Source organism: Nerophis ophidion, linkage group LG22, assembly GCF_033978795.1.
Source record: "Nerophis ophidion isolate RoL-2023_Sa linkage group LG22, RoL_Noph_v1.0, whole genome shotgun sequence".
In the NCBI taxonomy this organism is placed as follows: Eukaryota; Metazoa; Chordata; class Actinopteri; order Syngnathiformes; family Syngnathidae; genus Nerophis; species Nerophis ophidion.
The window spans coordinates 34,618,832-34,637,209 of NC_084632.1; the positions used below are offsets into that span (position 1 = coordinate 34,618,832).

The 18,378-nt window shown below is 41.9% G+C and overlaps 1 protein-coding gene and 1 long non-coding RNA gene across 3 annotated transcripts in view; both read right to left on the reverse strand.

Moving 5' to 3' along the window:
* Positions 1 to 6,559, reverse strand: part of phactr1 (phosphatase and actin regulator 1) — a 48,453-nt gene extending 41,894 nt beyond the window's left edge. For both annotated transcript variants that reach the window (XM_061883763.1, XM_061883762.1), the window contains exon 1: positions 6,368 to 6,559. In XM_061883763.1, the coding sequence (XP_061739747.1) occupies positions 6,368 to 6,479 (112 nt within the window). In that variant the 5' untranslated portion in view covers positions 6,480 to 6,559. The remainder of the gene's footprint in view (positions 1 to 6,367) is intronic.
* Positions 1 to 18,378, reverse strand: part of LOC133540816 (uncharacterized) — a 322,729-nt gene that overhangs the window by 291,623 nt on the left and 12,728 nt on the right. The gene's annotated exons all lie outside the window — the stretch shown is intronic.

The following is an 18,378-nucleotide window of genomic DNA, read 5'->3' on the forward strand; positions in this document are numbered from 1 at the left end:
AATGATGGCTCAACAAGAGGCAGTTAAAAGTCAGGGGCGGCACTGTTTAGCCATCGTTTTGAGCAGGGGTCTCAAACTCAATTCACCTGGGGGCCACTGGATGCAGAGTCTGGGTGAGGCTGGGCCGCAAGAAAATATTTCTTAAAAGAAATATGCATACTCCTCAGCATGTGTAGTTGTATAATGACGTTCCAAATTGTATTCCTTGTGCACCGCAACTTTCTCTGTGCAAATAAGACACGTCGGGGTGCTCCTGTGCTCAACAAAGAAATATTGAATCTCCCATTATTCCTGAAATTGTCTTTGCTCATCACTAACCTTTCTCTTCACTGCAGGCTTTGAAAAAGACATGTTTGGGGTTGTGGAATATATTTGTATTTAGCCGACGCACGGAGAATAATGTTATTTGTTATTTCCGCATTGTGTGTCATTCCGCTTTTCCTCCCTATAGCAACATGGCGGTCGGCGGATAAAAGTATTCTTTACAAAAAAGTGACTGCTCCCGGAGTCTTATCCGGCGTCATATAGAAATATATGTCGTTTTCATCGTGTGGGGCAATGCCAAATAAACAATAAAAAAAAGAAATAACTGTTTGAATTGGTCCAGGTTATCGGAGACTGTTGTTACTGACGGACAGGTGTCGTGGTGTGACTGCAGCCAGGCACGTAAGAAAACCCTCGTCTCCATTGCAACGTCTCTGTCGACTTCACTTATTTGCCGCTTTTCCAATAACGCAGAGGTAGGCAACCCCAGAACGTTGAAAGAGCCATTTTGGACCCAAATAACAACGCTGGCAAGCGGCATTCATATAAAACTCGCAGGCCGCACTAACATTAAAGGCCTACTGAAACCCACTACTACCGACCACGCAGTCTGATAGTTTATATATCAACACGGCCGGTTTAGTTTACTACATTACAATTTTAAATTTCCCGCGGAGTTTCTTGTTGAAAATCTCACCGAATGATGGACGCGTGCGTGTGGAGCCACGGGTTGTAGCGGACATATTAGCCCAGCACCACTTACATCTAAAAGTCGTCTCTTTTCATCGCATAATTACACAGTAATTTGGACATCCGTGTTGCTGAATCTTTTGCAATGTGTTTAATAATAATAGAGACTATAAAGAAGAATGCTGTTGGTGGAAAGCGGTGGATTGCAGCTGCCTTTAGCACCGAAACACAGCCGGTGTTTCTTTGTTTGTTGTGAAGCTTTAACACAGAGCGGTCAAGCGAACATGTTTCTCTACGTCAACCAGCAAGTTTTTGGATGAGAAAATTGTGATATTAAGTCGGCTCTTACCGGAGACTTTAGTGGATTATGGGACCTCCTCCTGTAGCTGTCAAAAAGGCAGCTGTGATCTTGGCTCCTCTGCTTTTCTCAGAGACACTGGCGTTGACCACAGCCATCCAACTTTCAGGTATGACTTTAGAATCTCACTAAAATACTATTAACACAATAAGCAGATAAGGGATTTTCCAGAATTATCCTAGTAAATGTGTCTAATTACATCTGAAACGCTCACACTGCTGCCGCCCGGAGCCGTCATTTTTTTTTTTTTTTGTGCTTCACTCTAACTTTGCTCATCCACGAATCTTTCATCCTTGCTCAAATTAATGGGGAAATCGTCGCTTTCTCGGTCCGAATAGCTTTTGCTGCTTGAGGCTATGATTATAAACAATGTGAGGATGTGAGGAGCCCTACAACCCATGACGTCGCGCGCACATCGTCTGCTACTTCCTTAAAAGACAAGGCTTTTTTTATTAGCGACCAAAAGTTGCGAACTTTATTGTGGATGTTCTCTACTAAATAATTTCAGCAAAAATATGGCAATATCGCGAAATGATCGACTATGACACATAGAATGGACCTGCTATCCCCGTTTAAATAAGAAAATCTCATTTCAGTAGGCCTTTAACATTTCATATTAAAGTGGGGGCTGCAAAATAAAGTCTTGCGAGTTGCAATTGGCCCGCGGGCCGCGTGTCTGAGACCCCTGGTTTTGAGGATCTCTGAGCTGGTGTGAATGCACGGAATCATAAACGCCCACAGGCAAAATGGGTATGGGGACTTTCAAGTGGTGACAGTTACAGAACAGATATGCAATAACATGCAATTTGATTAATGTCACATTATTGATTTAGATCTAGACCAGTGTTTTTCAACCTTTTTTGAGCCAAAGCAAATTTTTTTTAAATTGAAAAAATCACGAGGCACACCGCCAGCAGAAAACATTAAAAAAAATTAAACACAGCAGCGGATATTGACGATAAAAAAGTCTTTATCGCAATTGTTGGATATGAAATCAAACCACAGCCCAGTGTTTTTCAACCTTTTTTGAGGCGAGGCACATTTTTTGCGTTGAAAAAATGCGGAGGCACACCACCAGCAGAAATTATTTAAAATTGAAACTCACTTAACAGTAAAATGTGGTTGTTGCAATTGTTGGATATGACGTTAAAGCATAAGCAAGCATGCATGACTATAGCTCTTGTCTCAAAGTAGGTGTACTGTCACCACCTGTCACATCACATCATGACTTATTTTCACTTTTTTGCTGTTTTCCTATGTGTAGTGTTTTACTTCTTGTCTTGCACTCCTATTTTGGTGGCTTTTTCTCTTTTTTTGTTGGTATTTCACTGTAGCAGTTTCATGTCTTCCTTTAAGCGATATTTCCCGCATCTACTTTGTTTTAACAATCAAAAATATTTCAGTTGTTTTCATCCTTCTTTGTGGGGACATTGTTGATTGTCATGTCATGTTCGGTTGTACATTGTGGACGCCGACTTTGCTCCACAGTAAGTCTTTGCTGTCGTCCAGCATTCTGTATTTATTTACTTTTGTAGCCCGTTCAGTTTTAGTTTGGTACTGCATAGCCTTCCCTAAGCTTCAATGCCTTTTCTTAAGGACACCCACCGTTTGTTTATTTTTGGTTTAAGCATTAGACACTTTTTTACCTGCATGCTGCCTCCCGCTGTTTCCGACATCTACAAAACAATTAGCTACTGGCTTCTATCTACTGATAGACAGCACCGACACTCAACAACAACACATCATTTGTAGACTATAATTACTGGTTTGTAAAAAATATTTTAACCCAAATAGGTGAAATTAGACCAGGGGTCACCAACGCGGTGCCCGCGAATACCAGGTAGCCCGTAAGGACCAGATGAGTCGCCCGCTGGCCTGTTCTAAAAATAGCCAAAATAGGAGCACTTACCAGTGAGCTGCCTCTATTTTTTAAATTGTATTTATTTACTAGCAAGCTGGTCTCGCTTTGCTCGACATTTTTAATTCTAAGAGAGACAAAACTCAAATAGAATTTGAAAATCCAAGAAAATATTTTAAAGACTTAGTCTTCACTTGTTTAAATAAATTCAGTTATTTTTTTACTTTGTTTCTTATAACTTTCAGAAAAACAATTTTAGAGAAAAAATACAACCTTAAAAATGATTTTAGGATTTTTAAACACATATACCTTTTTACCTTTTAAATTCCTTCCTCTTTTTTCCTGACAATTTAAATCAATGTTCAAGTATTTTTTTTTATTGTAAAAAATAATAAATATATTTTAATTTAATTCTTTATTTTAGTTTCTGTTTTTTTGAAAAAAAATATTTGTGAAATATTTCTTCAAACTTATGATTAAAATTCCCCAAAAATATTCTGGCAAATCTATAAAATCTGTAGAATCAAATTTAAATCTTATTTGAAAGTCTTTTGAATTTCTTTTCAAATTTTTGTTCTGGAAAATCTAGAAGAAATAATGATTTGTCTTTGTTAGAAATATAGCTTGGTCCAATTTGTTATATATTCTAACAAAATGCAGATTGGATTTTAACCTCTTTAAAACATGTCATCAAAATTTTAAAATTAATCTTAATCAAGAAAAATGACTAATGATGTTCCATAAATTATTTTTTACATTTTTTCAAGAAGATTCGAATTAGCTACTTTTTCTCTTCTTTTTTTCGGTTAAATTTTGAATTATAAAGAGTCGAAAATGAAGATAAACCATGTTTCAAAATTTAATTTAAATTTTTTCATTGTTTTCTCCTCTTTTAAACCGTTTAATTAAGGGGTTTTTTTCATCATTTATTCTCTACAAAAAACCTTCCGTAAAAGGAAAAAAAATGTACGACGGAATGACGGACAAAAAAACCCATTTATATATGTATATATATATATATATATATATATATATGTTTTGTTTTTTGTTTTTTTATTTTTTTAAAGGTAAATTGAGCAAATTGGCTATTTCTGGCAATTTATTTAAGTGTGAATCAAACTGGTAGCCCTTCGCATTAATCAGTACCAAAGAAGTAGCTCTCATGGTTTCAAAAAGGTTGGTGACCCCTGAATTAGACAATCTCCCACGGCACACCAGACCCTATCTCACGGCACACTAGTGTGCTTCGGCACAGTGGTTGAAAAACACTGATATAGACTATGCGTCTATGCCAGTGGTAGGGAACCTATGGCTCTAGAGCCAGATGTGGCTCTTTTGATGACTGCATCTGGCTCTCAGATAAATCTTAGCTGACATTGTTTAACACGATAAGTAATGAATAATTCCGCTGGTAATCACAGTGTCAAAAAATAACGTTCAAATTATAAAACATTCTCATGCATTTTAATCCAACCATGCAATTTCAATCGCACCTGTTTAAGAAGTCGCATTAATGGTAAGAAGTGTTATATTTATTATTGATTAGCTTTAAAATAACATCCATCCATCCATTTTTTCTACCGCTTATTCCCTTTTGGGGTCGCGGGGGGCGCTGGCGCCTATCTCAGCTACAATCGGGCGGAAGGCGGGGTACACCCTGGACAAGTCGTCACCTCATCGCAGGGCCAACACAGATAGACAGACAACATTCACACACTAGGGCTAATTTAGTGTTGCCAATCAACTTATCCCCAGGTGCATGTCTTTGGAAGTGGGAGGAAGCCGGAGTACCCGGAGGGAACCCACGCATTCACGGGGAGAACATGCAAACTCCACACAGAAAGATCCCGAGCCTGGATTTGAACCCAGGACTGCAGGACCTTCGTATTGTGAGGCAGACGCACTAACCCCTCTGCCACCGTGAAGCCATATTTAGTTGTATTCATCCATCCATCCATCCATTTTCTACCGCTTATTCCCTTTCGGGGTCGCGGGGGGCGCTGGCGCCTATCTCAGCTACAATCGGGCGGAAGGCAGGGTACACCCTGGACAAGTCGCCACCTCATCACAGGGCCAACACAGATAGACAGACAACATTCACACTCACATTCACACACTAGGGCTAATTTAGTGTTGCCAATCAACTTATCCCCAGGTGCATGTCTTTGGAAGTGGGAGGAAGCCGGAGTACCCGGAGGGAACCCACGCATTCACGGGGAGAACATGCAAACTCCACACAGAAAGATCCCGAGCCTGGATTTGAACCCAGGACTGCAGGACCTTCGTATTGTGAGGCAGACGCACTAACCCCTCTGCCACCGTGAAGCCATATTTAGTTGTATTCATCCATCCATCCATCCATTTTCTACCGCTTATTCCCTTTCGGGGTCGCGGGGGGCGCTGGCGCCTATCTCAGCTACAATCGGGCGGAAGGCAGGGTACACCCTGGACAAGTCGCCACCTCATCACAGGGCCAACACAGATAGACAGACAACACTCACACTCACATTCACACACTAGGGCCAATTTAGTGTTGTATTCAGTGTTAAAAAATTTTATATGGCTCTTACGGAAATACATTTTGAAATATCTGGCTTTCATGGCTCTCTCAGCCAAAAAGGTTCCCGACCCCAGGTCTATGCACACCGTGGGAAGGATCCACTCTGCATTAGTTGGGCTTCAGCACCAATAAAACAGTGGACGTGTCATTAAAGGAGCCTTCCTCGGCGAAAACGATTCTGACAATTGAAGTGTTGATATAATATCAAGTCGTTCGCACAAAATGGACTTGCAGCCGTTGTTAGTGTTCCATCGTGGCCACAGCAACAAGGAAAACGTTGTCTCAACGCTGAATTACCACGATTTGTAATCTACACGCCTCACTTTTCTCCCACCGCAGTAATTACTTCACGTTCGTATAAAACACACCTCCGTGTGTGGTTCATTATCAGCCGCTACATTTTAGTGTAATATGTGGCGAATTGTCTCCCGCGGATTTTACCGGTGCAATGAGTCATAGTGAGCAATACGGATACCGTCAGACCCGCAACGTAAAACCCCCACAGTCACGCTCACGTCTCAGGCCTGCCGTTATTGATTACTTCCACTACACGGCGTGTACCCACGAAACCGTGGGTACACGCCGCCATATCGAGGTGTGCTAGCTAGCATGGCGTGTCGTGTCCGGCTGCCCCTACCTGTCTCCAGGTGCAGAGAAATCCTCGCTTCATTGATGTAAGGCGTGTCACTTTTGGATCGGACCCTCCGGATGGGTCGGCGGTCCTCCTCCTCCGGGGCCGCTGCCGCCATGTCCAGAGCCGGCCAGGCAGGCAGCGTCCACAGACGACCCGCGTGTGGGAGAGTCAGCGCCGCCGCAGCTACTCCGCTGGTGATGCGGGAGGGGGCGGGCTATTGTACGGGGAGAGGATGCTCTAAGGCAGTGGTCCCCAACCACCGGGCCGCGGGCCGGTACTGGACCGTGGCCCGATTGGTACCGGGACGCAGAAGAATTTTTTATTTAAAAAAATAATAATACAAAAAAATAATAATACAAAAAAAATAGATTTTTTTTTTTCTTTCTTTTTTTAATATATATATTTTTTATATATATTTTATATATATATATATATATATATCTTGATTGGATTATCCAGAGAATAGTGCTCGATACCTTGGTAGAGCGCAATATGTAGGTGTGGGAAAAATCACAAGACTACTTTGTCTCTACAGAACTGTTTCATGAGGTGTTCCCTCAATCATCAGGAGAATCTCCTGATGATTGAGGGAACACCTCATGAAACAGTTCTGTAGAGACATATATATATATATATATATATCAATCAATCAATCAATGTTTATTTATATAGCCCCAAATCACAAATGTCTCAAAGGACTGCACAAATCATTACGACTACAACATCCTCGGAAGAACCCACAAAAGGGCAAGGAAAACTCACACCCAGTGGGCAGGGAGAATTCACATCCAGTGGGACGCCAGTGACAATGCTGACTATGAGAAACCTTGGAGAGGACCTCAGATGTGGGCAAAACCCCCCGCTCTAGGGGACCGAAAGCAATGGATGTCGAGCGGGTCTAACATGATACTGTGAAAGTTCAATCCATAGTGGCTCCAACACAGCCGCGAGAGTTCAGTTCAAGCGGATCCAAGACAGCAGCGAGAGTCCCGTCCACAGGAGACCATCTCAAGCGGAGGCGGATCAGCAGCGTAGAGATGTCCCCAACCGATACACAGGCGAGCGGTCCATCCTGGGTCTCGACTCTGGACAGCCAGTACTTCATCCATGGTCATCGGACCGGACCCCCTCCACAAGGGAGGAGGGGACATAGGAGAAAGAAAAGAAGCGGCAGATCAACTGGTCTAAAAAGGAGGTCAATTTATATATATATATTTTTTTTTTTCAAAAGAGCCAGATGTGGCTCTTTTGATGACTGCAACTGGCTCTCGGATAAATCTGAGCTGACACTGCTTAACACAATAAGTAATGAATAATTCCACTTGTAATCAAAGTGTTAAAAATAACGTGCAAAATATAAAAAAAATGCTCATGCATTTGAATCCATCCATCTTTTTTTCTACCGCACTTGTTCAAGAAGTTGCATTAAGGGTAAGAAGTGATTTATTTACTATTGATTAGTTTAGGGTTTGCCCTCCCGGGGGTTCTTCAGACCACCAAGCACCGACATGAGAGCCTATTTCAAGGTTGCAATATATTTTTTTTTTCAATAAGTCTCTCCGTTGCTTTCCAGCAATTTTCTTTTTCTCTTTTGTTCTCCTTCGCACTCTGGCTCCAGCCCCAACCCCCGTCTCTCCTCCTGGCTGCTGCTTATAACAGAGCGACAGGTGATTAGATAACAAGGCCCAGGTGGGCCTTTTACGCACCTGTCGCTGATTTCGAGGCCGGTCCTGGCACACCCTGCTTCGCTGCAGGCCCGCAGGCCACGCCCCCTCCACAGTTAGCTTCAGAATAACAATGTTATTACAAATAATAAGAGAGCTATTATACTCTAGAAATGTTGGTCTTACTTAAAAATGCACTCGTTTAGTTGTGTTCAGTGTTAAAAAAAATATTATATGGCTCTTACGGAAATACATTTTAAAATATTTGGATTCATGGCTCTCTCAGCCAAAAAGGTTCCCGACCCCTGCTCTAAGGCAGTGGTTCTCAAATGGGGGTGCGCGTAGCCCTGGGGGTACTTGAAGGTATGCCAAGGGGTACGTGAGATTTTTTACAAATATCCTAAAAATAGCAACAATTCAAAAATCCTTTATAAATATTCATTGAATAAAAATTCAACAAAATATGAATCTAAATTCATAAAATGTGAAAAGAAATGCAACAATACAATATTCAGTGTTGACTGCTGGATTTTTTGTGGACATGTTCCATAAATATTGATGTTAAAGATTATTTTTTTGTGAAGAAATCAGGTTCATGAATCCAGATGGATCTCTATTACAATCCCCAAAGAGGGCACTTTAAGTTGATGATTACTTCTATGTGTAGAAGTCTTTATTTATAATTGAATCACTTGTCTATTTTTCAACAAGTGTTTTGTTATTTTTATATCTTTTTTTCCAAATAGTTCAAGAAAGACCACTACAAATGAGCAATACAATTTAATAAATCAGAAACTGATGACATAGTGCTGTATTTTACTTCTTTATCTCTATTTTTTTTTTAACCAAAATGTTTTGCTCTGATTAGGGGGTATTTGAATGAAAAACATTTTCACAGGGGGTACATCACTGAAAAAAGGTTGAGAACCACTGCTCTAAGGCAGGGGTCTCAAACACGCGGCCTGCAAGACGTTATTTTGCGGCCCGCACATCTTGATGTGAAATTTAATGTTGGTGCGGCCCGCGAGTTTTAAATGAATGGCGCTTTATAGCGTAATATTTGTTTACCCTTGATTTTTCCGGGAGACTCCCAATTTTCAGTGCTCCTCCAGGGGTAATCATTCTCCCGAATTTCACCCTAACAACAATATTAGGGGGCACTGCCTTCAGCGTCCCCTACAACCTGTACAAACAGCGTGACAGCCCAGCCACATTTTGTATTTGGCTTCTGTAGAAACAGTAAGCGACTGCAAGGCCAACAGCCATACAGGTCACACTGACGGTGGCCGTATAAACAACTTCAACACTGTTCCAAATATGCGCCACACTGTGAACCCACACCAAACAAGAATGACAAACACATATTGGGAGAACATCCGCACCGTAACACAACATAAACACAACAGAACAAATGTAACAGGGCCAATTACGTCTTGTAAATAATGTATTTTCTAATGTTTTATTATTGTTATAATTACACAAAATATGTAAGTTACATGTAAATACCTGAATATTGTATGATGTTTTGTCAATGTGGAACCATTGTCTCGTTGTCCCTCCTACTGCAATAATAACTATGACACCTGTCTTTTCACATGCGTTGGACACGCCTTCCAACTTCCCTTTTTGTCCACGATAACGGGAGAGGTAGGCGTCCATGCGACGACAGAAAATATTTAGTCTTTTTAAGAACTTTAATTCATTTCTTGTTCCTTATTATATTTGTGTAGGGGCTCGACGATGGCACAAAGTTTTTGATGACAATTGTATTCTGTATTATCAGGTATGTTTTTATTTTACTTTGTATGTAACTACACCCACCCTTTTTGTCTACGATAACGGGGGATGGGCTCGGTCGTCTTCCATAAAAGCCACACAATGCAGAGGAAAAGACCACCAGTTACACAAATACCCATAATCCCATGCAGCCCTAACTCTTCCGGGCTACAATATACACCCCCGCACCCCCCCCAACCCCGCTCCCTATTGAAACCCGGAAAACTTAGGGCTGCATTGGATTCTGGGTATTTGTTCTGTTGTGTTTATGTCGTGTTATGGTGCGGATGTTCTCCCAAAATGTGTTTGTCAATGCTGTTTGGTGTGGGTTCACAGTGTGGCTCATATTTGTAACAGTGATAAAGTTGTTTATACGGCCACTCTCAGTGTGACCTGTATGGCTGTTGATCAAGTATGTATTGCAGTCACTTCCGTGAGTCTGCAGAAGCCACATACTGTACAATATGTGACTGGGCCGGCTGATTGAACGGTGGAAAAGCGGACGAGACGCCAGGTGGTTGAGGACGGTAAAGGCAGTGCTATTACGGTACGCCCTTAATGTTGTTGTCTGGGTGAGAACCGGGAGATTTATTGCCCTGGGAGATTGTCGGGAGGGGCACTGATATTCGGGTGTTTCCCGGAAAGATCGCGAAAGTTGGCAAGTATGTTGCTAGGGCGGGCAAGCCATTCAAAGAAGGTGAATTCATTAAAAAGTGCATGTTAGATTTTTTTTAGAAATCTTTTTTTGCGGCCCAGCCTCACCCAGTTTCTGCATCCAATGGCCCCCAGGTAAATTGAGTTTGAGACCCCTGCGCTAAGGTCTGTACAATTCACACTAATTTTCAATGTAGTCAGTGATGTTTGTGGTCAGAAACAAGATTTCGTTTGTGGCCCAATTCCAAAGCACAGTAGATGGCACACCCTGTGATCAGAAAGCCCAGGAAGTCCTTGTTTCATCAATAAGGTTTTTCATCAAGTGTTGGAACCAGGGGTCCCTAAACTACGGATCCGGCCCGCCAGTATCCACAATCCGGCCTGCGGGAAGTCCTAAGTTTTGTTTTGTTTTTATTATTATTTTGTTATTTCTAATCCATTTTCTAAAGAGTGTTACTCTTGGTGTCTTCTAGCTGCTCGAATCATATTGTCTGAAAATGCATTCTCCCATCGATAACATGACATCATTGTTCTCGGAATATATATATACCAAATTTCCTTGAATTGCCGCCGGGGCGCTAATTAATTTAAAACCTCTTCTCATATATACACATATGTATGTGTATATATATGTATATATATATATATATATATATATATATATATATATATATATATATATATATATATATATATATATATATATATATATATATATATATATATATATATATATATATATATATGTGTAAGGGCAGCACGGTGGCAGAGGGGTTAGTGCATCTGCCTCACAATACGAAAGTCCTGAGCAGTCCTGGGTTCAATCCCAGGCTCGGGATCTTTCTGTGTGGAGTTTGCATGTTCTCCCCGTGACTGCGTGGGTTCCCTCCGGGTACTCCGGCTTCCTCTCACCTCCAAAGACATGCACCAGAGGATAGGTTGATTGGCAACACTAAATTTGCCTTAGTGTGTGAATGAGAGTATGAATGTTGTCTGTCTAAATTTATTGGCCCTGCGATGAGAGGGCGACTTGTCCAGGGTGTACGCCACCTACCGCCCGAATGCAGCTGAGATATGCTCCAGTGACCCCAAAAGGGACAAGCGGTAGAAAATGGATGTATGTATGTATGTATATATATATATATATATATATATATATATATATATATAAGTGAATGCTTCCATTAAAATCTCCTGATGATTGAGGGAACACCTCATGAAACATTTCTGTAGAGATGAAGTATATGTATATATATATATATATATATATATATATATATATATATATATATATATATATATGTGTATATATATGTATATATATATATATATATATATATATATATATATATACTCATATTATATATATATTTCATCAAATGGAGTTTATATGCGTCCTGTTGATCCAAATCGATTATTGGCTGTGTGTTAAACTTAATTAATAAATACCGTATTTCCTTGAATTGCCGCAGGGCATATAGTATGCGCCAGCCTTGAAATACTGCCGCCAATATTCTTGTAATCAGGATGAACGCTATTGGATAGTCGCGGGAACGTTAGCGGCTCCAATTGTCATCATTACTCTGTGAAACAGGTTTAAATAGCTCTGAGTGGTAAAGGAAGACAACCTCTGATGTATTTCAGCGGGCGGTTGGCGGGAGGGTACGGTCCTGATAAAATGTTAGTTCGGGTGGACGGCGGGTGGATAACGACTTTGGTGATGCGGGTGCGGATGATATAATTGCCTATCCGCGCATCTCTACTATTCGGCCTCCAGTACTATGGAATGCCCTCCCGGTAGCAGTTCGAGATGCTACCTCAGTAGAACCATTTAAGCCCCATCTTAAAACTCATTTGTATAACTAGCCTTTAAACAGACCCCCCTTTTAGACCAGTTGACCCGTTGTTTATTTTCTGCTCGGCCCCACTCTCCTTCGTGGAGAGGGCGGGGCACAGATTCGGTGACCACAGATGAGGCACTAGCTGTCCAAAGTCGGAACCCAGGGTGGACCACTTATCTGTGCATCAGTTGGGGATGTCTCTGCGCTCCTGACCTGTCTCCGCTCAAGATTATCTCCTGCTGGCCCCACTATTGACTGGACTCTCACACTATTATGTTAGATCCACTATGGACCGGACTCTCACAATATTATGTTAGATCCACTATGGACCGGACTCTCACAATATTATGTTAGATCCACTCGATGTCCATTGCACCGGTCGCCCAGGGTGGGGGGTCCCCACATCTGTGGTCCCCTTCAAGGTTTCTCATTGTCATCCCATTGGGTGGATTTGTTTCTTGCCCTGATGTGGGATCTGAGCCGAGGATGTCGTTGTAGCAAGTTCAGCCCTTTGAGACACTCGTGATTTAGGGCTATGTACTCTAAGTAAACATTGATTGATTGATTGACACAACGGATGCGAGCAGAATGGCAAAAGCTGGGGATCGAATCAGGAATCATGAACTCTCAAGTTGCGAGCCACACCGTTCCTGTTTTAGACTTTTGCAAAGGAGTGTCGGTAGTGTTACCTAACAACCATATCAATCAACTTTGACAGCAACATTGATTTTATCTTATGTTTTATTGATGTTGTTCGCTATAACTGATAGATTTAACTTTAAAAAAATACATCTTTGAATATTTACAGAAGCCCAGGGCACATTATCATTTGCCCTTTTGTTGTTGTGGCTTTAACGACCACATAGTTTATGCAGGAATATCTTGTTTGTTGATAATTAGTCGGTAAAGTGTGTTGCTGCCATTAAATTCTAAGTTAATGATTATTTGCAAAAAAATAAAAAAGCTTCTTTATTCGAACATTAGTAATTTAGGTTTGGGACAGGCCACAGTTTGCATAGTTAATGTCGCGCATATGTGCTCACCAGTGATGTGCGGTGAACTAAATACCAGGTGAAGCATACATACTTTTTTTTCCTTCTTTTTTTTTTTTTTTACTTAAATTCTTATATGCAGCTCTAGTCATTGTTGATTTAGGTTGCACATTAGTTACAGGGAAAAAGAGGGAGTTATTCCCTTTCATAAAAACGTTACCATAATGATATTATGATCTGGTAAATGGGTCCAGAAATCATTTCATAAAGTTGTTATTAAATACTTTTTGGTCCCATTTGCTTTTAACAAAATAAATCAAGTATTGTGATTGTATATTACCTTTCTGTATTTGTGTCTGAAGCAGCAATAGCTATCCTCCATGAAAACGTACTTTGTATGATCGCATTCATTTTTATCTTAAAGTCCAGTTTAGAGAAGTATTTAATGTTGGATACAGTATATAATCCTCCTTATTGGCAGAAACATTCATTTAATTAAATTTCATTCCAATAAATTAAACAATATTTTTGCATCTGACGCACAACACCCACAAACGCTGGCTTACTCCAATAAAAATGCCATGTGTGTTATAAATACTGTTAAAAAAATAAGAAAAGAAAAAAATGCTGGCTTCCGCTGGAGAGATCTGTGTCTGCTAGATTGAGCGCCCCCACTTCTCCCAGTGTGGCGAGTCAGAGTACTGCTGAGGCATTGAACTGCAAGTTGACAATATATCGCCCCCTACCTTGAGGCAGAGATACTTGCTGCCTCAAGACCTACCTTTTCCACGTGGCAACATGCATGCGCCCCCTCGCACGCACGCCCAATACACACTGTGTGTAGCCGTGGAGGCACCGCCTGTGTCTGCCTCACTTCTCATCTGCTGCGTTGTTTTGATCAGGAAACATGGAATTTCCGCGATTTTGACCATGAACATGAACAAATATACCGGGAACCCCACCAAAATCACATAGAAAACATAAACCAAAAGAGAAATATTAAAATGTATTTTATTTTATTACTTCGTTTTGGAATATCTCATGGTTACGCTACCTGGCACTGCCTCACTTGCCTCCACTGATAGCACGTCACTGGTATAATTATTGTTCTTCATTCCTTTACCCTGCTTTTGTTAAGTGATTTATATTTATATAGCGCTTTTTCTCTAGTGACTCAAAGCGCTTTACAAAGTGAAACCCAATATCTACTTTTTTACATATAACCAGTGTGGGTGGGCTTCACGGTGGCAGAGGGGTGAGTGCGTCTGCCTCACAATACGAAGGTCCTGCAGTCCTGGGTTCAAATCCAGGCTCTGGATCTTTCTGTGTGGAGTTTGCATGTTCTCCCCGTGAATGCGTGGGTTCCCTCCGGGTACTCCGGCTTCCTCCCACTTCCAAAGACATGCACCTGGGGATAGGTTGATTGGCAACACTAAATTGGCCCTAGTGTGTGAATGTGAGTGTGAATGTTGTCTGTCTATCTGTGTTGGCCCTGTGATGAGGTGGCGACTTGTCCGGGGTGTACCCCGCCTTCCGCCCGATTGTAGCTGAGATGGGCGCCAGCGCCCCCCACGACCCCGAAAGGGAATAAGCGGTAGGAAATGGATGGATGGATGGATGGAAAAAAAGGGAGTTATTCCCTCTCATAAAAACGTTATCATAATGATATTATGATATGATAAATGGGTCCAAAAATTATTTCATAAAGTTGTTATTAAATACTTTTTGGTCCCATTTGCTTTTAACAAAATAAATCAAGTATTGTGAGTGTATATTACCTTTCTGTATTTGTGTCTGAAGCAGCAATAGCTATCCTCCATGAAAACGTACTTTGTATGATCGCATTCATTTTTATCTTAAAGTCCAGTTTAGAGAAGTATTTAATCTTGGATACAGTATATAATCCTCCATATTGGCAGAAACATTCATTGAATTCAACTTCATTCCAAGAAATTTAACAATATTTTTGCATCAGACAAAAAAGAACCACAAACGCTGGCTTACTCTAATAAAAATGCCATGTGTGTTATAAATGCAGTTAAAAAAAAAAGAAAAGAAAAAAATGCTGGCTTCCGCTGGAGAGACCTGTGTCTGTTAGCTTGGCGAGTCAAAGTACTGCTGAGGCATTGAACTGCAAGTTGACAATATATCGCCCCCTACCTTGAGGCAGAGGTACTTGCTGCCTCAAGACCTGCCTTTTCCACGTGGCAACAAGCATGCGCCCCCTCGCACGCACGCCCAATACACACTGTGTGTAGCCGTGGAGGCACCGCCTGTGTCTGCCTCACTTCTCAGCTGCTGCCTTGTTTTGATCAGGAAACATGGAATTTCCGCGATTTTGACCATGAACATGAAGAAATATACCGGGAACCCCACCAAAATCACATAGAAAACATAAACCAAAAGAGAAATATAAAAATGTATTTTATTTTCTTAATTCGTTTTGTAACATCTCATGGTTACGCTACCTGGCACTGCCTCACTTGCCTCCACTGATAGCACGTCACTGGTATAATTATTGTTCTTCATTCCTTTACCCTGCTTTTGTGAAGTGATTTATATTTATATAGCGCTTTTTCTCTAGTGACTCAAAGCGCTTTACAAAGTGAAACCCAATATCTACTTTTTTACATATAACCAGTGTGGGTGGGCTTCACGGTGGCAGAAGGGTGAGTGCGTCTGCCTCACAATACGAAAGTCCTGCAGTCCTGGGTTCAAATCCAGGCTCTGGATCTTTCTGTGTGGAGTTTGCATGTTCTCCCCGTGAATGCGTGGGTTCCCTCCGGGTACTCCGGCTTCCTTCCACCTCCAAAGACATGCACCTGGGGATAGGTTGATTGGCAACACTAAATTGGCCCTAGTGTGTGAGTGTGAATGTTGTCTGTCTATCTGTGTTGGCCCTGTGATGAGGTGGCGACTTGTCCGGGGTGTACCCCGCCTTCCGCCCGATTGTACCTGAGATGGGCGCCAGCGCCCCCGAAAGGGAATAAGCGGTAGAAAATGGATGGATGGACAGTGTGGGTGGCACTGGGTAAAGTGTCTTGCCCAAGGACACAACGGCAGTGACTAGGATGGCGGATGCGGGAATCGAACCTGCAACCCTCAAGTTGCTGGCACGGCTGCTCTACCAACCGAGCTATACTCTTCCTTTATAAATGCTGTCATCGGCTGGATGAAGTGCGTCGGTGCCTTGAAACCTTAAGAGCTCGTTGAGCATTTTGGTGGCATTTGGGCAAGCTTTTATCGTTGAAACAGTTAAATTTAAGGTCCGAAACTCTCACAGTAAGTCCAATGACCAATGTAAGTGCTAATGAGCAAGCATTTCTAGTCTTGTCATCCTTGTTCGGACAGAATGTCTAGGCAGTGTGACTGGATCAAAAGAGACGTGGAAGACGCTTTACTGAACCAAAAGCTGCTTTATTACAAGCGAGCATCATTAAACAGGTCTGGAATTTAGGTCCAAAAAATGAAGGACTCCTCAACTGGAGAAGCCAAACCACCAGTCTTTTATTCCTTCTTTCTCTGTCTGTGTGCTTAATTCAGGACTGCACAATATGACCATGTAATGAGATGTTGTGTGTAGTGACTGGAAAACAACAGATGTATACCATAACTTGTAGGTTTGACGTTTAAGATACACATGGAATTTCTCCGCCAGGATAGCGCTATAACTTTTGCATTCCGAAGCCTGGTTTTATTGCTCCTTCTCGTGAGAGAGCTAATTCCAGTCCACATATGAATTTCCAACTAGGGGGCCTTCCTTATCTTATCATGTGCTTAAACTGAAATACCACTGTTTACTTCAACTTGGTGGTTTGCCTTTTCCAAGATGAATATGATCATCCACAATATGCAGAACATAATATGAGTTAATTAATTCACTATACCGTGGGATGGTATAGCTCGGTTGATAGAGTGGCCATGCCAGCAACTTGAGGGTTCCAGTTTCGATCCCCGCTTCTGCCTACCTGGTCACTGCCGTTGTGTCCTTGGGCAAGACACATTACCCACCGGCTCCCAGTGCCACCCACACTGGTTTAAATGTAACTTTGATATTGGGGTTCACTATGTAAAGCGCTTTGAGTCACTAGAGAAAAGCGCTATATAAATATAATTCACTTCACTTCAATACAAAACAAATTGCACATTAGGATACATTGTATACTTTAGCCTTGAACATGAGTACATTTAAGCAAATTTAGCATCAACTGAGTCTTGTTCACGAGTGGGGGAAGAGTGGATCGTGAGATCGACAGGCGGATCGGTGCGGCGTCTTCAGTAATGCGGACGTTGTATCGATCCGTTGTGGTGAAGAAGGAGCTGAGCCGGAAGGCAAAGCTCTCAATTTACCGGTCGATCTACGTTCCCATCCTCACCTATGGTCATGAGCTTTGGGTCATGACCGAAAGGATAAGATCAGGGGTACAAGCGGCCGAAATGAGTTTCCTCCGCCGGGTGGCGGGGCTCTCCCTTAGAGATAGGGTGAGAAGCTCTGCCATCCGGGAGGAGCTCAACGTAAAGCCGCTGCTCCTCCACATCGAGAGGAGCCAGATGAGGTGGTTCGGGCATCTGGTCAGAATGCCACCCGAACGCCTCCCTAGGGATGTGTTTAGGGCACGTCCAGCTGGTAGGAGGCCACGGGGAAGACCCAGGACACGTTGGAAAGACTATGGCTGGCCTGGGAACGCCTCGGGATCCCCCGGGAAGAGCTAGACGAAGTGGCTGGAGATAGGGAAGTCTGGGCTTCCCTGCTTAGGCTGCTGCCCCCGCGACCCGACCTCGGATAAGCGGAAGATGATGGATGGATGGATGGATGGCGCTAGAATCCTTTTAACGCTGTTAATTTCTTTTATACCTTTAAATACATAAAGTCTTTACCGTAGCCTCGTTTTAGGCCATGTTCACTGAGACACATATAGTTTCAAAAACACATATTTGGGGTTAAAATGATCTCCATCCACACAAGTGGGGTTTCAAAACTGTCTATGTCCACACAGAAATATACATACACCTGACATTATGCAATCAGAAGCCTGTAAAAGCCAAAGTTGAAACCTCTGCAATTATGTTGTTTATTTTGATATTGT